This window comes from Capricornis sumatraensis, chromosome 21 (genome assembly GCF_032405125.1).
Source record: "Capricornis sumatraensis isolate serow.1 chromosome 21, serow.2, whole genome shotgun sequence".
NCBI lineage: Eukaryota > Metazoa > Chordata > Mammalia > Artiodactyla > Bovidae > Capricornis > Capricornis sumatraensis.
Genome location: NC_091089.1, coordinates 50,978,259 through 51,001,548, shown reverse-complemented (window position 1 = coordinate 51,001,548; position 23,290 = coordinate 50,978,259). Strand labels below are relative to the sequence as shown.

Here is a 23,290-nt window from a genome sequence, read left to right as displayed (position 1 = left end):
GATGCTGGACATGCCGTGATAGACAGTCCTCAGCGGTCGGCCCTACAAAAACTGGGGCGGAGAGCCGCCGGTTCAAGGTCAAGGCCGTCCCCATCCGATGACTAGAGCAGACACAGGGATACAAAGACCTGCCTGTTTTCTTCATCTGGGGATAACTCTACAGAGTGTCACCCCAATTTCAGGACTCCTCGTAGAATCAGAACTCCCCACCCAGACGGCACTGCAGCTCACCATCCCCTCTTGCCCAATCCACTCCCCTTCCTTCCGGACCCGTAAGGGTACTCCTGAGTCAGGATCCCGCCAGCTCATCTTCATCCCGGATCCTGCTTCCCCGGGAACGCAGGCCATGACCTTCATCCTTGGCCTCCGATGCCCATTTCTTTAGGAGGGGGGTGGGAGCTGGGTGGAGAGGGGATCAAGGAAACACCCCTGGAGGTGAGACCTCGCTCAAGGTCAACACCAGCAGCAGGTCAGCGGCACAGCCAGAACGCGGCCCTCCAGTGTTTGCCCCCTGCCCTGCCGCCCTGTAGCCTGAGGGCAGGGAGCTCCCCAGGACACGAGCCCCCACGGCCCACCGCTTCCATCAGCAGGTGTCCGACCCCGGTCGGGGCATAGCACCTGGAGGCAGGCTGCTCTTTCAGGGATGCACGAAACAGCCACTTAGCACATTTGCATTGTGAGACGCATAATTCTGTCTGAAATCGGCAAACATCTTTAACTCGGTCCCCAAAATAAACAAGCGGTTACCACTTGCCCGTGTTTTGAGAACATTTTTAAAGGAGAAAACCTTTGAACCGTTCACGAGCTTAACCTTTTCCTTCTGCAAAATGAGGAAAAGACGCCCACGACTCAGTTTCAGACACTGAGGCCCTCGGAGCCGTGCACAGAACGTGGGCGCAGAGTCTGCAGATGGCTGCTCCTGGGGGCCCCCTTCCCTGCCCCCCCGACAGTGGGGGCAGAGCTCTCAAAGTTGATTCCGAGAAGAGAAACAACGGATCCCGGATGCCCCGCCCCTGGAGGGGATGCAAGGAAACCTCCCTGGGCTCACAAGCAAACCTGGCACCGTGGGGATTTGGGACAGCCGTTCTTGCTCCCCTGCCCCTCCCCTGGCTTGGCAGACATCTGCCGTCCACTTCCACCTTAAGGTGTTTTCTGAGCACCTCGGATCCCCCTCTGATCTGAAGAGTGGGCTGGCGCTAAGACCTTACAGGATGAGCTTGGTTAAGCTTCCCAGTTAGTGGACCCATTTTAAGGAGGAAAGAGATAAAGTTTTCAAGGTATAAAGTAATCTGCCAAAATCACGGAGGTCGCGAGCAGAAGAGGTGGCATTCACGTCCCACATCTAATTCCAGGGCATGTGCCTCAGACTTGAACAACTGGAGGATAAAAGCAGTCAGGGCCCGCTCGAGACCTCAAGGAGCCATGGGGAACTCAGATACGATCTAGACTTCCGTCAGGGTTAGGGCTCTAGGACCCAGTTTAGAAATTCCTGTTTCAGGCTTCAAGGTGAAACACAGAGCCCCCAGGATCCACAATCCGCCTGGCTGCCGGGTGATTGCAGCTCTCAGACAACAAGCCCAGCTACTCTGCAGTCAGATGGGAGCCCACAGAGTCCCCCGCAGAGCCTCAGAGGCAGAGGGGATGGAGCCGACCACCTTCCTTCACGTGACGCTGCAGCCGCCACCACCCCACCCCAGTTCTGCCTCCACCAGCTCCCTGCTCTTGGCCTTTTCTAGATCACAGGCCCACTGGAGGCTGTGGAGTCCAAAGGGCTGAGAACTGCAGCCAGCACAGGTGAGTTCAGCTCGGCCGCTTCCTAGCTAAACAACCTTGGCTAGTGTCCCTGGCCTCAGTTATTCCATCTGTTAAAAGGGGAAAACAGCGCCTTCTCTCCCTTGCAACAAAAGAGGAGAGATCAGAGGCCTCACACAGGCAGATGCTGGCTGTGCCTTCGGCCACCAAACCTGATTCCGGTCACCTCCCGCTCTGCCACCCAAGGAACGCAAGCCTCTCTCGGTCGTGGCCTCCCCACGACCAGGAGGGTTAACCTACAAAAGTGCTAACCATCAAGGTCAAGTATACAGGTTTGGGGCACAGCAAGGCCTCGACTATCCATCAACAGCTGGAAGGTTAGGGTTGACCAGACGATATTCTGCAGCCGTCCCTCAAACGTCAGAATCACGCACTCCACCAAGAAGGGATCGGAAGGCCCCTGGTGCTGGCTGCCTGCTTTCGGACAGTGAGGTCCTGAAACTGTCTGGCTGCCTGCCCTTCTCCTGAAAGTCCCCACCACCTGGGGAGGCTGTGGTGGCCAAGCGTTGTCCTGCATCGTATTCCAGATTGCGAATACAGGTGGGGCCCCGCTTGGCGCACAGCATGGGCTCTGGCGCGTCTGCCGCCCTGAATGGCAGAGTCTGAGCCCCTGATGGTTGGGATGTTTGCTCCTTGAGCCCATCTGTGGTCCAGAGGAACACTCTCTCCTTTCACTCCAGCTGATTTCCTCCAGTTCAGAGCCCGAGAGAGGTGGGGCGGCTGCTCCTCAGTGCTCGGTATAAATCTTTCAAGAGTTTACTGGCACGAACGTTCTTTCCCTACAGCCTCCTCTTCCCTGGCCCCGGCCGGGGAGCCTCTCCTCACAGGACATACTTTCCATCCCTTTAATCATCTTTATTGCCTTGCTTTGGACCCTGTCCCGGGTCCACATCCTTTGCGAGGTGTGCTGACTTCACCGGGCATTTGTTAACGCGCGCGGCTCAGCGGAAGGCTGGCTTCCCGCTGCCTGTACGTCAGGCTCCCCTTCCTACGTTCCTGGGCCACACTGCTGCTTTCTGGAGGCCTGCACTGTCCAGGGGCTCGGGCTGAGAGGGGTGACCTGGCCCCGGAGCGGAGGTGTGGCTGACGTGGACGCGCACAGCGGCCTGCCCCTGCCTGGGCCCAGGGGGTGACTTCTCCTACGGAAGCTCGGGGACTCCCTGAAGCTCCACACATGTTCTGGGGATCAGGGGGCAGGGGAGGAGTGACACGGAGCCTCTGCCCCTCCTGACACCTCCTCAGTCCCCATGTGAACCCCACTTCTCCTTTGGGGGGTGCTCCCTACCTCTTCCCTCTGAAGGGAACCCAGAAACCAGGAATCAGCTGCACTGCGAAAAGGCAGCACACAGAGAACAAGGACTGCACGCTGGTCAGACCAGGAGCAGGCTGGGGCCAGTCTCCCTGCCCCACCTTCCCCTCTGATGCCACTACACGAAGCGCCCGGCTGGTCTGGGTTCTAAGCCCGGACTGCCTGCCTCCCAGCTGGCTGAACACTCACCGTCCTCTGGGAATGTTTCCATTCCACTAAATCCACCAGCTGATGACATTCCTGGGGACTGGATCTCCATCCACCCCGAATTGTGGCCACCACCCAGCACCCGTTGTTCAAGGCCCTTTGTGTGTGTGTGTGTGTGTGTGTGTGTGTGTGTGTGTGGTGTGTGTATGTGTGTGTGTGTGTGGGGGGGTGTGTGTGTGGTGTGTGTGTGTGTATGTGTGTGGTGTGTGTGTGTGTATGTGTGTGTGGTGCGTGGTGTGTGTGTATGTGGTGTTTGTGTGTATGTGTGTGTATGTGGTGTGTGTGTATGTGTGTGTGTGGTGTGTGTGTGTATATGTGTATATGGTGTGTGTGTGTATATGTGTGTGTATGTGGTGTGTGTGTATGTGTGGTGTGTGTGTGGTGTGTGTGTGTGGTGTGTGTGTGGGGTGTGTATCTGTGTGTGTGTATGTGTGTGTATGTGCTGTGTGTGTGGTGTGTGTATGTGTTGTGTGTAGTGTGTGTGTGTGTGTGGTGTGTGTGTATGTGTGTATGTGCTGTGTGTGTGGTGTGTGTATGTGTTGTGTGTGGTGTGTGTGTGTGTGTGTGGTGTGTGTGTGTGTGGTGTGTGTGTATGTGTGTGTATGTGCTGTGTGTGTGTGGTGTGTGTGTGTATGTGTGTGTGTGTGGTGTGTGTGTATGTGGTATGTGTGGTATGTGTGTGTGGTGTGTGTGTGGTGTGTGTGTGTGGTGTGTGTATGTGTGTGTGTGGTGTGCGTGTATGTGTGTGTGGTGTGTGTGTATGTGTGGGTGTGTGTGTATGTGGTGTGTATGTGGTGTGTGTGCGTGTGTGTGTGGGTGTGGGTGTGTGTGTGTATGTGTGTGTATGTGGTGTGTGTGTGTATGTGTGTGTGTGTGGTGTGTGTGTGTGTGGTGTGTGTGTGTATGTGGTATGTATGTATGTGGTGTGTGTGTGGTGTGTGTATGTGTGTGTATGTGATGTGTGTGTGTGTATGTATGTGTATGTGGGGTGTGTGTGTGTGTGTATGTGGTGTGTGTGTGTGTATGTGTGTGGGGTGTGTGTGTGTGTGCATAGGGTGAGAGGTTGGCAGGGGGAATCAGGGACCTTGGGCAAACCTTGCCTCCAAGAAGCTGCACAAGAAGAGGTATTTTTAGTTCTCTGAGCAAGCAAGCTGGCTGGGCTGTTTCTTGGCTCTCTGAGAACAGTCTCTGTTCAGTAAAGGTAAAACTATAAGCTACCGCCTTTATCTAAGAAGAAATCCCCTGTAGAGGAGAAACTCTTCAAGCAGAGCCTTCCCTGCTCCCTCCCTTCCTTTATTCCCTCTTTGTCTTCCTCCCTCCCTCATTTTCATCCAGAAATCATTTACGCACGTTCAATACTCTGGCCCTGCTTTTGCACAAGTGGCCACATGAAAGAAATGCTCTGCAGCTGAACTTCTCCACTCGAAACACACTCTGAAGGTCTTTCCTTGTTGGAGAGCCTTTCAGGAAACAAAGTTTCAGCCTCCCAGACGCCCAGCCTCAGTTCTTTGCTCCTATCCAGAGCTACCCCAGGCGCTTTTCTTGGCCCCTTGCTGTCACCCAGCTGGCATCTCAGGGAAGATCCCAGTTTCTGCCTTAGTTTAGGACAGCACTCCCCTTGACACATCCCAAGGCATTCGAGAGAAGCAGCGTGTGCAACTGCTGATCTGTGTGTTGCTGTCCCAGCCCGGCCCAGCCAGGCCAGGGACGGGGCGGAGGAGAGACAGAGTCCTAGAACTGTGAGCTCCAGAGCCTCCTGGAGGCCGTGTGTCAAAACACACGCCGGCAGGTCAGAGTACCCCGAGGACTGCTACTGTGGCTGCCCAGTCGGTGCAAAGAGCTTTCCTCTTCCTCAACTGCAAAACCTGCCCTGGACTCCTGCAGGGATCCAATCCTGGGGCCCCCCACTCACCCTGTAACCAACCCCACTGCAGCCACGTCACCTCTTATTGTATCGGCTAGTGACCAGGAAAAGCAAAATGCAGGCCAGGACCGCAGCTACACAAGGGCCGAAGGCAAAGAAAACCCAAAGCTGCGATCGAGTCTCCTACCTTCGGTCATTTCTCCTCCTCCGGAACAGCTTCTTCGTGTGCGCGATCTCTACCTCGTGGGGCATCGGGTGGTAGCCCTGTGTGGTTGGGGAAGGAAGAGGGGTGTCAGTAAATCTGAAAGACAGCAAAGAACTTCCGAGTCTGAACTAACCTACAACAACATCTATGACAACAAAACCAAATTGAGAGTTTGGAAAGGCTAGGCTCTGACCGCCAAATCCAGATTGAAAAATGGAGAATATTCGAGTCCACGCATTTCCCACCAGGTGATGATGCTGGAATCATAGAACCAAAGAACAGTGGGGTCCCTAGACTTTGTCAGATCCAGCCATTCAGATGAGAACACTCAGGTCAGGAGAGATGGATGAGGCTATGCAAGGTGTGGCAGAGAATTAGCAAGAGAATCAGACTGGAATCGATGGTGGACAAGCTAACCCTCCAACATCAGGCCTCCTAACACCAGGGGAATGTGACTATCTTCTATGAGCTGTGGAGAGGACCAAGGAGACACAGCCTCCTTGCAAACCCTGAGCCTCATGCAGAAGGAATGTGCTAGGACCCAGTTTTCTCCTCATCCTAGTCCAGAAGGCCTCATGCAGATTTTTTTTTTTTTAACCAAAGATCCTTGTTACTTATACTCCTGGGGTGTATTTAGGGGAAACATGCAAATAGCTAATGTCTTTTTAAATGTTAAATTGTGGAAAATGTTAAGATTGGTCTTTTGCATATATTGTCATCATGATAACAACTACATATATATATGTTTACATCAAGGTTGGAGAGAAGTGTTAGTCTCTCAGTCATGTCTGACTCTTCTCGACCCCATGGACTGTAGCCCTCCAGGCGCTTCTGTCCATGGGATTTTCCAAGCAAGAATACTGGAGTGGGTTGTCATTCCCTTCTCCCGGGCATCTTCCCGACCAGGGATCGAACCTGGGTCTCCTGCGTTGCAGGTGGATTCTTTACCACCTGAGCCACCAATATATTTACATCGAGGCTGGAGAGAAACCCTTTCCTTACCATGCAGGGCTGATGGAGTAAAATGCCAGACAGCAGGCAGAATTATTTGCAGAAGGTGGGCTGATAGCCAGCTCTCTTCTTATTATTCCCCTCTCCCCAGGAAAGTGTGTTCTGGTGGGATGCCCTTCTATTATGGTCTGGCTGGGGCAGGGTGGGAGGGCTTGAGCGTACCTAAGGCTGGCAGTCTGCAGGGAGGCAGTGGCCTGGCTTGGGCGCAGGACATCTGGGCACGGGTCGTGATGCAGAGTGCACAGCCTGAGCGTGGTCCCCATGCCGCCCACAGGGCCCTGGGTGTGCATGGGGTCAGAGGGTGTGACAGGCCCAGTGTGCTGGAGAGGGCAAGAGTCCAGTGAGCCCCTAGTTGCACTTTATAGACAAGGAGACTGAGGCCCAGACCCTGGATGGGGACAGTGCATGCCACCCTCTCGACTCGGGCTCCACAGTGGAGGGTCCCGGTGGGCTGCCTTCTCTGGGCTTTGCCCCCAACCACAGGGCTGGACAGCCTTGGACGCTGGTAACCCCACCAGCCTCGAGGTGCTTCCTGGGGCGGGAATGAGGGCGCTGGGGGGACAACAGGCTCAGGAGGACACAGAGACCCTGGCCTCTCAGATGCCAACCCTAAGACGCCTGTTGAGTCCAGGGAGGGAACGGCACACTTCAGATTTTATTTAATTTACATTATTTATATATATGTCGGTCCCTCCCTCACAGCCTGTCTCTTGCCTCCAACAATCGGCCAAGAAGGCATGAATGAATTCCTGCTCGGGCAGCCACAATGGGCCCCTGCAACCCGAGGATGTGCTTTGTTTAATGGTTTTCTCAAAGGATATTATTTGCTTTCTTTAATACAAAACACAAACAAGGAAAAACACCAAGTCTTCCCCTCTCATTTCCCCTCTCCCACCCTGACCCAGCTCCAGGCTGGCCCCTTCCCTCCCTCCCAGCCTCAGGTCACCGCAGGAACACACTGGGCGGGCCCAGTGCAGACAATGGCAGGAAGCCGAGGCTCCCTCTCAAGCCGGAGGCCTGGACGGGGAACTGAGCCCTGGGGCTGGGCTGAGGGAGCTGTCCCGACACTTGGCCTTCCAGGAGCTCACAAGGGGCCGGCCTCCCCTGCCCAGGCCCCAGAGTCCTGGGCTCTGATCTGCATCCCTGCCTCCCTGCTCCCCATGGCTGTAGCAGAGGGGAGCTGCCCTGGTGACCCAGACTCATGGAGTTCCAACTCTCTGCCAGGACTCAGTGTAGCCCGGGGGGCAGGAAGGACCACTCAGGGCTTCTAACAAAGCTGCTCTGGCTTCTGTGTCCTTCCATTGCCTCCAAATCACTAATATGAATGTTCAGTTCAGTTATTGCTCAGTCGTGTCCGACTCTCTGCGACCCCACAGACTGCAGCACACCAGGCCTCCCTGTCCATCACCAACTCCCGGAGCGTGTTCAGTCTCAAGTCCATTGAGTCGGTGATGCCATCCAACCATCTCATCCTCTGTTGTCCCCTTCTCCTCCTGCCTTCAAGCTTTCCCAGTGTCTATATAAAATGTCAGAGTAGTTAAACGTCTGGGCTCTGGAGCGACACTTCCTCTTGACAGCTATGTGAACATCTGTGAGATGGGGATGATAGTAATAGCATCCGCCTCCTAGGGTTCCTCTGAGGGTTAACCGTGTTGATAAACATGTAAAGAACGAAGAGCAGTGCCTGGCATGCAGCAAACCTCAGTAAGTATCGCTGGTGTTGTCACTCTGACCCTCTCTGCTCAGGGCTGAGCTGAGTGCACCAGGACAAGCAAGGCTGCTCTGCTTCCTGTTCTCAGGCCCCCAGTCCTGGCAGACAGAGTCCAGAGGAGGCAGTTTATGGGGAAGAGAGTGAAGAAAGCTCAGGTGAGGGAAGATGGAGGGAATTAGCAGAGAGTGTGGGGACCAGGCAGCATGCTAGGAAAGGGCGGAGGAATTCTGCCTGTGTTCTCTTTGGTCTACAGCGGGTGGACCCCAGTGGGAGACCAGAAATCAGCTGAACAAAGTGACAGAGCCAAGCTTTGCACTCCTGAGGTCTTCCTTCCCCAGGAGCACCCCAAGGCCAGTGCTATAGAGGACTGGCCCCACCCACAAGGCCACCTGGGCCCCAGCCTACTGGCACCACGGTGAATAAATGAATGCCTGGGGCACCTGTGTAGAACTTTCAAACCGTCCTGCATAAAACGGGGTGCACTGTATTTATACAGGCTTCACTGGAGGACCTACTTCAATCAGCCCCGTTGTTCTTCAGATTCAGACTAGCAGGGGTACCACGTGACACACACACCCCAATATGCTGCCCACTACCCCCAAAACAAGGGCATCTGGGTGTCAAGAGAGGGAAACACGAGGCCAAAAGAGGAAGAATGAGGGAGACTGTGAGTTTAGCTAAGATCTGCCATCAGATTAGCCGCCGACCCAGACTAGCCCAAGTTCTTCAAAGCCCCTAGTGAGAGATGAGGCTGGTATGTGTTCAAAGCAGCAGTATTCATAACAGCCAAAAACGGAAACAACTCAAATGTCCTTTAACTGATGGCTGCGTGAATATGTGGTGGCTCCATACAATAGAGTATTACACAGCCATGAAAAGGGAGGGAATTCTGATACAGGCTGCAGCATGGATGAATCTTGAGAACATCATGCTCAGGGAAAGAAGCTAATCACCAAAAATCCCCATATAGTTCAATTTCATTTTTATGAAATGTCCAGAATTGGCAAATGTGCAAACACAGCAAGTAAATGTGTGTCTGCCAGGGGCTGGGGAGAGGCAGACTGGGGAGTGGCTGCCGGTGGGCTCCAGGTTTCCTTGGGGGCAACGAAAACATTCTGGAATCTGGACAGTTGCATAACCTCATGAATATACTAAAAACCATTCATTCATATTATTTTGAAGGGTGAATTTTATGGCATGTGAATTATATCCTAATTTTTAAAAGGTGGAAAAAATTTTCTAGGTAGAGGGAATAGCAAGTGTTTAAAAAAGAAAGATCCAGCCACCGTGAAAAACGTTCCCCCACCCCATTCAATTACTTTCCAGGAAGCAGCTGCCCTAAAACACAGTTCCTACAAAAGGGCTGGAAAGGGTGGTATGTGCAGGACAGGGCATCCAGTGACAGGAAGGACTAGTAAGGAACCTGGAGAGGAGCAGGAACTGGTACCCCCAGGCCTGGCCAGGGGACAACAGAGCTCTGGCTTAGACCAGAGATTTCTCCCTGCTCTTTAGATATTAGCAGAATGTACCCCTTGAGTGGAGAATAGGAAATTCATCAGGTCAGAATGACCATTTAAGAGTATATAGTAGCCTTTGTTCTATTTCTTTACTCAATAAATCCTTCTATCCCATGCTCCGAAAGAGCCCCAGGTGGACATCAGTCCAGGTATGAGCACCACCCCCACCCCGACCCCTGCAAATGAAGAAGAGCCCCACCAGCCTCTCGATCACCAGCTGGTGTGTGAGTTTGGTCAGCCAGTCAGGCGGGCCTCTGCAGCATCCCCCTGGACCCCCCGGCCCCCCTGCTGTCTTCCACCTCTCCACGTAAGAACCCTTTCCCCTGAGCTCTGAGACCTGGCTGCAGCTCCCCTCTGTCTAACCTCTGACCACTTTCAATAACTAAGAGGGCCTGGGAGACAAGTAGATTATATAAACCAAGCCTCTCTAGGGAGGGAGGGAAGACAATACTCCTTCTGCACGCAGTTCTAGCAGAGGACACGTGAAACACACACACACACACACACACACTCCCATCCCAGAGGTCAGCACTGGCCTAGGATGTGGCATTGTGGGCACCATGTTACTGCTCGGGTTGCAAAAACCCATTATGTAAAATCCGCCCATCCTGGGGCAGGCTGAGGCTAATACCTCACCACCTGGGACAGCAGGTACCTCTGGGGATTAAGGCAGGTGCAGCAGAGCTGCTGACCCTAGGCTGGGAATACAGGGGCCTCACGCTCAGACGGCAGCTATAAACAGGCGTCTTGGGTCTGAGGGTTCGGGTTCGGGAGGGAGGGTCATGCAAGCATGCTGAGCAAGCCAACACGTGTGATGGGTGGCGCTGAGACCAGCTGACTCTGTGATAAGAGTGATGTACCACCCAGCCATAGCTCCCCGCCCCCATGCCCCACACTCCCCACCTACCGACCCATCCACCCACCCATCCATCCACCCACCCATCCACCCACCCATCCACCCACCCATCCACCCACCCACCCATCCACCCACCCAACAAATATTGTTGTTTTAGACGCTGCAGATACATTAGCGGAAAAGCAATGGGCAAAATGCTTGTTCTTACAGAGCACTCCTAATGACAGGAGAGAAAGGACAAACACATAGATAATATGATCAATGATGGAAAATCCTGGAGCAGAACCAGGCAGGATAAAGGGACGAGGGCCGCAGGGGTGGGGGTGGTCAGGGGAGACGCCTCTGTCACTTGCCGACTAGCCATCAGTCCATCCGTCCATCTGGCCATCGTTGGTTCTTCCTCACCCAAGCAGCTCTGAAGGCCAACCACGTGCCAGGCGCATCAGAGGGGAAATAGCAGAACGAAGAGCCCCAGTTCCAACCCTGGGAGCTCGGGGGAGCACAGACGCGCAGGCCGCCACATGCATGGACGTCTCTGGCAGCTGGGAGGGAGGAGCAGGCAGCTCTGCCTGGGGCAGGGGCAGGGAGGCCTTCACCTGGGGTGCTCCCTGAGCAGAGTGCTAATGGGTGGACAGGCGCATGATGGAAGAGAAGAAGGTATGTTAGGACCTCAGCCTGCAGGCTAGCAATACCCACAGCACAGGTGGGGTGTCTAGAATGAGCCGGCTCCGCAGGAGGGGGAGGCGGCACCTGGCGCTCTGTGGGAGGGGCAGGGGCTCCCGACCGAAGAGGCACGCGCGGTGCCACCTGGACTGTCTTCTTCACCCCTACAGCAGGCAGAATCAGGTGCCCCTGAAAGACCAGCTGGAGTCCCCATATTGTGAAAACAGGGTCTTCACAAATAGGATGGAGTTAGAATGAGGTAATTCTAAAGATTAGGGTGGGCCCTAAACCCAATGACCGGTGTCCTTACAAGAAGGAATTTAGAGACCGAGACACAGGCTATGTGAAAATGGGGGTAATGTTTGGAGGGGAGTAGCTTTGAGCTGAAAAAGGGGCGAGGATTGTTGGCAGCCACTAGAAGCCAGAAGAGGCAAGAGACGATTCTTCCCAGCCTTCCGGGAGGGGATGGGGGTGGGGTGGCCCTGCTGACACCCTGACTCCAGACTTCTAGTATCCAGAACTGTGAGACTGCAAATGTGTGTTGCTTTCAAGCCACCCAGCTGATGGTACTGTGTTCCCGCAGCCCTAGGGAACAAATCCACCTGGCCCTCCTGGCCCGATCCTACACAGCCACCCGGGCAGGCGTCCACAGCTCGGGGCCTGCCCGACGGCCTCCTCTCCGGTGCTCTCAGCATCCCCAGGTTCTCCTCTGAGATCCTGTTTGACGCGGGAGGTCCCTGAGTCTATCCGATTCTTCCTGGTGAGCTAGCGCTACTGACCCCATGCGGTGCTATTCTGGAAACTTCATGGGCGCTTCCCGTGGTGGGATGCCAGGCTCCACGCACGACACTTTCAGTCTGGGTGAGGGGCAGTCTTCCAGCCCCCTATCAAACCAACAGCTCAGTCTGTTACCCAGGTCTCAGCCTTCACAATGATCCTGATCTCTTTGAAATGAGATGCAAAATTCCTACAGGACAGGCAGCATGTAACCTGGTTCTGGGACATGCTTCCTGGCCGGGCTCCACCCTCCACGTTAGTTCACCTGGAGGGAGCAGGAGACAGGAGGGAAAAGGGGAGACACCTTGAGTGCAGGAGACCCGAGGCTGCAAGTTCCTTTGCTTCCTGGCCACCTGGTGGTGCCCTGGACCTGGGTCCCCAGCTGGGCGGCTGCCAGACGAGCCCCTCAATCCTAAACCTCACCCCCCAGGTGAGTTCAAAGGGCGAGGACCCATCTGGCTCTTGGACCACGTGCACGAAGCCCTGCAAGGGTTCCAGGCTCAGGTAGGTATTAACTAAGTATCTGTTGAAGAAGAGAAGGGAAGGAAAGTGGGTGGGAGCCTCATGCTGGTTGAGCCTCTACTGAGTAAGGTCTCTGGACAGAAATACCAAGAGGAGTGGTGGCGCAAACACAGCACCCCTCGCCACCTCTCGGGCCCCGAGGCAGGGCTCTGGGTCGGTGTCTCACCCGGGGCTGAGATTCCAAAGTCAGCCAGGACAAGGGCCAGGGCCCGCACACCCACTTAACCCTTGCTGCACCCGCGGCCTCTGAGATGACCTGACCACGGCTCCATCGGCAGGCCTCCCTGCCCCTCCTCTCCAGGGGAGCTCGCCCTGCACCTGCCCCTCTCTCCACGGGCTGGTGCCTGCGGGCCCCCGCTCACTGCTCTGCCTGCTTCCCCTTCAGTCTTGCGGGATGAGGTTTCGAAGGGCCACACAGAGCTCAGTCCCATGGCCGGAAGCTTCACAGAACTCTAGGCCCACTTCCTCCTCGAAGGAGATTTCCCTGATACTCCCGTGACCTGCGACCTCTGACCACGAACTCCCCTGGACCTGGGTCTGATAGAAATCATCCAGACCTATTCTCACGGATCTGTCGTTTCTCACACACCGGCTCTCTGCAAAGGGAAAGTGCATAACACAAAAACAGGAGAGCTTCTTCCCGCTGTGTGAAGACCCCACCCTGACTGTGGTTGACCTGGACAGGCCTTCAGGGGGAGCTGGAGCAGCTGGGACATGCGGGGTTGGAAAGCAAGGCTGAGGATCCCGGCCCAGGCCATGCGGCGACGGGAGGCTCCACGTGCAGCACTATTCAAAGCCATCCCCAGTGTGACCCCAGCCAGAAATACATACAGGGTTACAGGACTCCACTGCCAGGACATGCAGAATGTGGTCCTTTTCTACACGTTGGCTGCCTTTCCTAGCACACTGCAGTGTCCTGAGAAGTAAGCCCTGTGGCCCCAGGCCCGCCCTCTCCAGACACCTGCCCACTTGGTTATCCATCTCTCCTGGATAACCGAATCTCCATCCTGGCCTCTTGGAAACCACAGCCCCCTCCTCTTCTTCCCAAGGTTGAGTATCAGTCCCACCTGTCACTCCTGAGAATGCTTTGAAACGCCTGGAAACTAATGGCTTCCTCCTCTCCAGAAAATTCCAGATGACCCGGAGTGGAGGGCGCCATGGACAGCAACCCAGAAGAACTGGATGTTGGTTTTGCTGCACCCACTGGGTGAGCCCGGGGAGCTGGAGCCCCACGGAGGCAGGACAGACTCAGGCCAAGCCAGCTGGGCTCCGCAGGCCCTCTGTCTCCAGCCCAACATGGGGAGACATCCCGAAGGCAAACAGTACAAAGGAAACAGAACTTGGCAACTTAAGGGGCCATAAAAATACCAAGTACAGCTCCCCTGACAATGAGTTTGTCTCAACAGTGGAGGCTTCCTCTTGCTGGGGTCATGTTTTTTTTCATAGCTTCTAAGAAGCTATCCTACCAAGCTCCACGTGGGCAGGATGTGTGGGTCACGTCCAAGCTGAAACAAACAGGTAATGTTTCTAAAATTCCTGGAATCTCCAGGCTGCACAGCTATTCAGAGCAGCTGACCTGTTTCAGAATAAAAGGTGGGGGTCGGGCGGGCTAACTCATGTCTCAGTTCGTGATCTTCTAATTTTTCTTTTAATTTATTTGTTTTAATCAGCCGAGACCCTTTTAAGAACAATACCTCAGCTGGAGTCCCAATATGAAAACACAGATAAAGGTCAACAGGGCAGAGGTGCTGAGATTGCCTCTGAGCGATCAACGCTCACCCCCTGCCTCTGGCCGCCCCCATTTGCACCCTGAACTGTAAACCTCCCCTTCACCTACTCTGAAAGACTGGATGTTGGCTCCACAAGACCTGGACATTCTTCCAGAAAAGGAGTGTAACCAAAGTTCTCTGGTCAGGGTTTAGTGGGGTCTGTGCAGGCGTGCTTGCAAAGTGGCTTCAGTCGTGTCCGACTCTGTGGGACCCCATGGACTGTAGCCCACCACGCTCCTCTGTCCATGGGGATTCTCCAGTATTCTCCAGCATACTGGAGTAGGTTGCAATGACCTCCTCCAGAGGATCTTCCCAGCCCAGGGATCAAACCCAGGTCTCTTAATGTCTCCTGCACCGGCAGGTGGGTTCTTTAGCACTGGTGCCACCTGGGAAGCCCAGTGGGGTCTACTGCACATGAATATTCTGCCTGTGGGGGTCTTTGGGGGTGTGGACCCTCAGCATTCATCCAGAAGGCGGGGATTTGAGCCTGTACAGGGGTGCGGTTACAGAGGTCAGGTTGCTGGAACGTGGCCTTCCTTAGATGCCCTGAGCTAACAAAACCTATCCCTCCTTTTTCCTTCAAGTTAGGTTTCTCACTGTAACAGCCCCGTAACTTGACTAGTAACCCCCCACAGAGCCGTTAGGCAACCTGGGCTCCAGCACGGCTGTCTGACTGGAATACCACTGGGCAGTTATCTCGCCCAGCCCTCTGCTCCTTGTGAAAAATGAGGGTGAAAATATTTGCTCTTCCTACCTCCTGCGTCATGTATCTTTAAATAAATCTTGAGTTGGGATTCTGTTCCGTGTGACCAAAAGAGTCCTAAATAGTTTAGCATGATGCAACTTTAGGTGTTGTTCCAGCTGATCTTAGTATATCCATGCAGTCCAGCAAAGTAAACATGGGCGTCCCTGCCCCCTCTCGCAGCCAGCCACATCAGGAAGGATCCCTTGGGCAATGCCAAATACCAACGACATTGGCTTGATAATTTCTGAGCGAACAGAAAAAATAGATGACAACCTTGATGCCAAAGATAGGACCTCAAGCTAACAGAAAAATCTTAGGGAACTGTGTCTATGTTATGAGGTATAAAATGTAAAGGAAACAATTTAAAGTAACAATGTAAAGTCCTAATTTTTCAATCATGATCAGTTTCCCATTTGCAACCAAGGTACTCCTGTGATGTGTGAGTGTGTGTACATGCATGCCTGCACAGGGAGGGCTGTTGGATGGTGATTATAACCCTCTCTGAGTTGAAGACCATGTGAGACCCAGTGGCTCAGGATCTCATCCAAGTGACAAGCCTAGGACCAAGAGTCTAGAAGGAATCCTAGCTGCATCCCCCTCCCCGCCCCCGCACCATACCCCCCTCCAGGGCTCCTGCTGATGCAGGGACAGCCCCATGAGAATGCTCCCCATCTCCTGGATGAGTGGTTTTTACTGGGGGTCCTGGAAGTGCTGCTAACCTGAAAGGGCAACAGCTTTCTGCTGCTACAGACCAGAGGCAGGAAGGTGCTCCAGATACACACCAGGTACAAGTGACCACGGGAAGGACACAGGGTCTGCTCTGCAGCCTCTGGGAGAGCTGCCTGGGCACCTTTGGACACATGTGGCCTGAATTCTGGTCTCTAACTGGATGGTGCGTCCATGACAGAGATAAGACCTAAACCCTGGAGAAGCCCATAAAGCTTTCCCATTCATCACTGTTGGACAACTAGCATCTATTATATATTTCCTCCTCATCCTAGTACTAATACCAGCAACTAAAACTCAAGAGAAGACCAAGTAATACTCATGCTCTGGTCTCTGAGGGCAAGTGATAGTCTTTGTCAGGGAGGAAAGCTGTGAATGGTTTTATGTCCTTGGGAGGCTGAAAAAGCATCTTGGGAACTGAGGCAACAGTGGATTCTGGAGGAGTGAGAACTCGACAACAGAAGATGCCCACCACGTTCAGTGAGTACACGGCGCGTCACAGACAGAGAAAACCCAGACTCTGCCTGTGTCCCAAAGAAGTCCCCAGGCTGCCGAGAGCACAGACACACAAGCAGAGTTACTACTCCGGACCCAGGGAGGTCACAGGGACACCCACGGGGCAAGGAACCGGCAGAGGAAGGAAGGGATGCCCAAGACTACCCTTCGAGTTACTGGAAGGCTCTGAAGTTAACAGAAGCAGAAGCAGAAAGGCAAAGGCCCCAGCGGAAGCTACAAGGAGGACTATCTTAATGGCTTTGTTCTTGCCTCTCCCGAAAGTACTCTGGCATGGCTCATTTTATAAGCGGGCAGCGGTCAGAATACAGTAAGTGTGAGGACCTCGGTGGGTCATGGAAGGGGCCTTTGCCCCAAACACCTCTGCCAGAGACACTGAGATCCTGAGGCGCGTTCCACTGCGCAGGGAGGGCCTTCAAGGCCACCTGTGAGCGAATGGTTCATCATTCTGTATCCGCAGTGCTGGGCCAAAGCTGGCTGGTCTGGGGGACGGGGCAGGAGGCTGCAACAAAGGAGCAACCAGGAGCAGCGGGGTGGCTGTCCCAGGGTTGGCAGAGCCAGTCCCAGGCGCTTTAAGCAACAGATTCGGGGCTGTCGGGCAGAGATCGGACTCAATCGGTTTGGCTTTAAATACCATCACTGCCACCTACTGTGGGAGCCTGGCTAGATCCCTACCCTCCTGAGCCTTCTATTTTCCTCTTCTATGAAAAGGTAGTATTTCAGAAGACTAGCAGGAGGATAAAAGGAGATTATCTGACATATAAGGATAGGCGTAAGGATAAGGATACCATCACTTCATGGCAAATAGATGTGGAAAGAATGGAAACAGTGAAAGACTATTTTCTTGGGCCCCCAAATCACTGCAGATGGTGAGTGCAGTCATGAAATTAATAGACACTTGCTCCTTGGAAGAAAAGTTATGATCAACCTAGACAGCATATTAAAAAGCAGAGACATTACTTTGCCAACAAAGGTCTGTCAAGTCCAAGCTATGGTTTTCCCAGTAGTCCTATATGGATGTGAGACTTGGACTACAAAGAAAGCTGAGCGCCCAAGAATTGATGCTTTTGAACTGTGGTGTTGGAGAAGACTCTTGAGAGTCCCCTGGACTGCAAGGAGATCAAACCAGTGAATCCTAAAGGAAATCAGTCCTGAATGTTCACTAGAAGGACTGATGCTGAAGCTGAAACTCCAACTTGGGCCACCTGATGCGATTCTGACTCATTTGAAAAAAACCCTGATGCTGGTAAAGATTGAAGGCAGGAGGAGAAGGGAACGACAGAGGGTGAGATGGTTGGATGGCATCACTGACTCTATGGACATGAGTTTAGAGTAAGCTCCAGGAGTTGGTGATGGATAGGGAAGCCTGGCGTGCTGCCGTCCATGGGGTCCCAAAGAGTTGAACACAACTGAGCGACTGACCTGAACCAAAGGATAGGCAGCACCAGCGGTTTCCCAACTGCGCTCCCATCCTCTGCACACCCCACGGCCCTCTTCCTTTTTAGGGCACAGTCTGAAATTCCAGGCTCGGGAGCACCCCACATGCACACAGAGACCCTGCCCTGAGACTTCCTGACTTTCCATCCACGCCGCTTTAGAGCCCGCTGGGAAGCCACAGCCCAAACCCCAAGTAACACCATCCTAGAACAAAGTCACTCTGTGTCCACCAGCCAGCCACGCCCTGAGCTCCCCGGCTGCATTCAGAAGAGGCTGAGCCACTGGCATAAACACCCACCCCTGCCCTACGACACAGACACTAACACCCAGGGGAATTCACCCATGTGGTCACACAGCACATCGGACACACGCTTCTTAACCCTCCAGCCAGGTGTCTTAGCAGACTAGGTAGCTGCTAGCAAGCGTGCTTCTCTAGCCACCCTGCCAACTTTCAGGGGCTTGGGGCCATGCTGCCTTCACTTCCACAGGCCCCACAGTGGCTTAGATATCACAGTCTTCCATGACTGCTTGTTGGATGAAAAGTTAAGATGACCGACAGCCCTGGATGGACCAGAGCTGGGCCACCTGCATTCTATCTATCACCAACAGGTGGTCACCAATAGATAGGTGACCCATGGGCACGGAACCCACAGACTGTGGCTGTCGACCAGGCAAAAGTTCCCGTGCTGCAAGAAGCCAGGATGCTCCACTGGCTCACTGGTCCTCGATCTGTAACCACAAGGCCAAGTGCTCAGCAATTCCCCTGTGGTTAGTGGACATGGAAGAGGTATTGAAGACGTGCATTGCCCAATCCTTGGTTACACCGCAGGCTCTCTGAGGACCACGGTTACTGTTCCTTGGCCGGCCTGCCCTGGAATGATGACACCGTGGGTGCTCAGGGCCCACGGATCGGCCCCACAGGCACCTGGGTTGTGACACTCACTGCTGCCAACTCCACGTGCCAGGCCAGAGGCAGGGCCAGCCAGGCAGGAGGGGGCTTGCTTCCCCTCGCTGAGCCTCAGTCCCCTCTCTCTAAAATGGAGAGCCTAAACCTACTTCCTTCGTGAGGATTAAACGAGATGCTGGGAGTCAAATGAGATGAAATACAGAGACACATCTGGCCAGTCCTGCCACACAAGTTTACTGGACTCAAGTGGGGGTGTGCCTGTGCCCAGCCTAGCCCAGAGACAGCAGGGCCCGAGTGACCCTGAGGTCCTCAGAGCTGAGGCCAGACAGGCTGAGAGGGGTCAGTCCCACCAGCAGAGGACCGCAATCTGCAGGATCACACACTGCAGGGAGTCTATAAGTCCTAGTCTGCTACGGCACGGGGATGACTGGGTGGCAGGCTCCAACGAGGCAGACCTGGTCTCCTTAAGAGACTCAAAACAAAGCTTCTCCTGCCCAAGGCAGTTGTGAGGGAGGCTGGCCCAAACTGTGAGTGGGAGGCAGGCACTGATGGGTTCGGCGGGGGGGGGGACAGAGGGATGTTCCCTGGTCAATGGCCACTCCTGGGGGGGCGTGAGGGTGTTCCCCAGTCAATGGCCATTCCTGGGTTTGGCCACTGCTTTTTGCCCTGGATGTGTGCTCTTTGCTTGGTGTGAAAGCATTGGGGGTGAAGGGGAATTCAGGATGACAGCCGCAACCACAGCCCAGGTAAAGCCTAGGGGACTCCAGGGGAGACCTCAGGGTCCGACCTTCCTCGTCAGAGCCTTTAGTTTCATGTCCAAAATAGCATCTTACATGTTGCAGAGGTGCAACAAGAATCTTCCACTTGTCTGATGATGCTAATGGTTGGGGGTGGGGACGTGAAAGGTAGAACAGGTGTGGCAGACAGCTCAGACTCGAGAGAGACCCTGCCTTTACACCCTTCGGTTCTGCTCAGCTCAGGCGCTCTGTCGTGGGTTCTGCTCAGCTCAGGCGCTCTGTCGTGGCAGGCTCTTTGCAACCCCATGAATCGCAGCATGCCAGGCCTTCCTGTCCATCACCAACTCCCGGAGTTTACTCAAACTCATGTCCATCGAGTTGGTGATGCCATCCAGCCATCTCATCCTCTGTCGTTCCCTTCTCCTCCTGCCCCCAATCCCTCCCCAATCAGGGTCTTTTCCAATGAGTCAACTCTTCGCATGAGGTGCCCAAAGTATTGGAGTTTCAGCTTTAGCATCATTCCTTCCAATGAACACCCAGGACTGATCTCCTTCAGAATGGACTGGTTGGATCTCCTTGCAGTCCAAGGGACTCTCAAGAGTCTTCTCCAACACCACAGTTCAAAAGCATCAATTCTTCGGTGCTCAGCTTTCTTCACAATCCAACTCTCACATCCATACATGACCACTGGAAAAACCATAGCCTTGACTAGACGGACCTTTGTTGGCAAAGTAATGTTTCTGCTTTTTAATATGCTATCTAGGTTATTCATAACTTTACACTCCTTAGCTGTTGGCGACTGGCTCTACCGGCTATCTCCAAGGCCAGTTCCAGGCAGCAAGAAGATAGAGATAGGCAGGTGGGCAAGGCGAGGGCATCCTTGGGCTAGAGTCTCATGTGGATGAGCTGGGCCAACAATGAGGGGAAGCGAGCCTGTGAAGTCTTTCCTTCCCCTCCAGTCCTGCCCGAGAAATATGCTCCCTTCCACTGAGTGAGCAATTCTGTTTTCCTGGAAGGTATTCAAAAAGTCTTCTTACCATAGAAGGAACTAAATTATATCTGCCAGGATCTCGAGCTACGATCATGATAATAACAGTGTCTATCACTTATGGAGGCAGGCAGGGTTCCGAGTTTCCCATGTATTAACTAATTTAAACCTCACCAGAACCTTGAGAGGGAGATACTATTATTAGCCATTCTCTACAGGAGAGGAAAAGGAAGCTGGGAGGATAGATTAAGCAGATTTAACAGCAGATCTAATGAAAATCAGCAAGTGTGTGGTGGGTGAAGCTGGGACATTAACTCAGAGGCCTGGGATGGACCCGTAACAGAATGCCCGTGAGAGCCACAGATCTGAGACCCAGAGCCAACCAAGCAGGAGCTGATCCAGAACTTCAGGGCTGCAGACCCCCAGGTGCCACCCCAGTGGACTGTGACCGGGGACATCACAGAGCGGGTGCTCAGCAAGCACTGGCTAATGGAAGGAGAACACGAACAAGCATGGTTTTCAACGAGCCGTGGAAGGGGCTGGCCCACGCGTGGTTTTTCCCGGATTCACTCTGCAGACCATCACCGCGTGGCAAAGTGAAAGCCGTTCAGTCATCTCCAACTCTTTGTGACCCCATGGACTACACAGCTACACAGTCCATGGAATTCTCCAGGCCAGAATACTGGAGTGGGTAGCCTTTCCCTTCTCCAGGGGATCTTCCCAACCCAGGGATCAAACCTTGGTCTCCCACATTGCAGGCAGATTCTTTACCAGCCAAGCCACCAGGGAAGCCCAAGAATACTGGAGTGGATAGCCTGTCCCTTCTCCAGTGGATCTTCCCAACCCAGGAATTGAATTGGGGTCTCCTGCATTGCAGGTGGATTCTTTACCAGCTGAGCTATCAGGGAAGCCCCCATCATAGCATAAATTCACAGGGTTGTTGTTAGTGGACTCTTGCTTTTTCCCTCTCCCTCCTTCCACATTAAGTCACTAACAGCAAAGCTGCCATGCTAAGTATTAGTATGATTGGTATCGTGCAAAAATAATGGACCTCCCTGATGGTGTGCCATCAAAAATGATAAAGTCTAAGGAACACGGTCTTACTGAGGTTCCTAATTAAGAAAGATGGGAAAGCAGCAGATAGAAATGAGTTCCTAAAAATCTGCTGGCATGCAAAAATTTTTCCGTATAGAATTGTGTTTTCACTATCTTAGGAAATTCTATGTCCTATGGCAAATACCTTCGGTAAAAGAAATAATTGCCTCCAGCTTATTAATTTTTTAAGTGAATACTTTCAGGACATGGGTTATACCTCTCTCTGACTACAGGAAATGGACCATTTCAGAAATTCAATTACTTGTTCCATTCCCAGAAAGCAGGGCTGACCTTTTGTTGTGTGGATGTGGACCATTAAGGGTTCCCTGCCACATAAAAGAGTCTTTATGGGCTGTCTTAAATTGGGTGGCCACTGGTTTCGGCTGGCTCACCAGGCACCAGCAGCTCTGATGACCTAGTTGGTATCTCTTTCCCTCTGAGCCTGTGGAGCAGACAGCGATTTGACCTACTTTCAGGGGCACAGCGGTGGCCGGAGAAGGAAGGAGGGTAACGCGAGAGCCTGGACACAGGACTCTGCAGCGAAGGCTCTGGTCAAGCACAGGCCTCATCCCCTTCCCCCCTCCATCTACAGAGCTCATGCCTGCAGCCCCTCCCCCGACTCCATCCTCCTCGGGCAGGAAAGGAGTCCATTCCCAGCTCCAGCCTCTTCAATCTGTCAAGGTTTGGTGTGGGGCTTCCCAGCCCTCTCACCTCACAGCCCATCAGGAACACAGTGACATTGGTATGGCCCCCTGAGGGAACCCACAGAGGCTGCTTGGGGCGAGGGGGTGGCAGCCCACAGTAGTGGCCACCAAATGCCCGTCACCCCAAGGCTGAGTGAAGGGAGCCATAACTTAGCCCAGCCAGGACTTAACTCTCAGCACATCTCTGAGGACACCCTGCCCTGCTTTAAGAGCAACTACAACATTACAGAGTCTTAAGAAATGGTGTTTGAAATGCCCAGCCTTTGTGTTGATGGACAGACTGCAGGACCGTCCAGAGGGGGGATTCATGCCATGCTCAGGTGTGTCTGACTCTGTGCGATACCATGGACCGTAGCCCACCAGGCTCCTCTGTCCACAGGATTCTCCAGGCAAGAATATTGGAGCGGGTTGCTATTTCCTTCTCCAGGGGATCTTCCCGACCCAGGGATCGAACCTGCGTCTCCTACACTGGCAGGCGGGTTCTTTACCACTGAGCCTCCTGGGAGGTCCAGAGGGAGGTCATGCAGGATCGACTCTCTAAGCAGGGGTTGGCAAACCTTTTCTGTGCAGGGCCAGGTCCTTAAATATTCTAGGCTCTGCAGGCTGTGCGGTCTCTGTCACAACTACTCAGTGCTGCAGTGTGCAGCAGAGGCAGCCACGAAGGGGTGGCTGTGTTCCAAGAAAACCTGATGATAAAAACTGGTGGGGGCTGGAATTCGGTGCATGGACCATGACGCGACGACCGTGCTCTAGAGAAACGCTGGGTGGCCAAGCGTCCTTTGCAGCAGCGTTGTCTCCCCCCCTCTGGCCTCCCCATGATGCAGTGGTGAGCTCTCGTGTCCGACGGGTGCCTGGCATCCCCACGTTTGCTTCCCTCCTATCAGAACCTGCTTTCAGGAAAGGCTCTGACAAACTCAGTCCCCTCCACCCCCAGAGGAGGATAACTAGAGTGTTACCTACATTTCAGTCAATAAGAACCCTGGGTCAGTGGCTCTCAGCCCTGGAGGCTCACGGACAGCCCCCTGGGGAGATTTAAATTCCCGAGGCTCAGGCCCCATCAGAAGCTCTGATGCACACACTCGGGTGCAGCCCAGGCAGTGGAGATTTTCAAAGCTCTCCAGGTAGTTCTAAAGGATGGTCAGGTCAGCAACCACTGCCTCAGACTGAAAGGGAAACCAAAACATTAGTGGTGGTGTTTTTGGAATAAGTGACCAG

General features: G+C 53.7%; 1 protein-coding gene across 2 annotated transcripts in view; it reads right to left on the bottom strand.

The window, feature by feature from the left end:
- The window catches only part of CTIF (cap binding complex dependent translation initiation factor), a 290,261-nt gene that overhangs the window by 146,379 nt on the left and 120,592 nt on the right, over window positions 1-23,290 (bottom strand). For both annotated transcript variants that reach the window (XM_068993958.1, XM_068993957.1), the window contains exon 7: window positions 5,380-5,456. In XM_068993958.1, coding sequence (XP_068850059.1) covers window positions 5,380-5,456 — 77 coding nt within the window. The remainder of the gene's footprint in view (window positions 1-5,379; window positions 5,457-23,290) is intronic.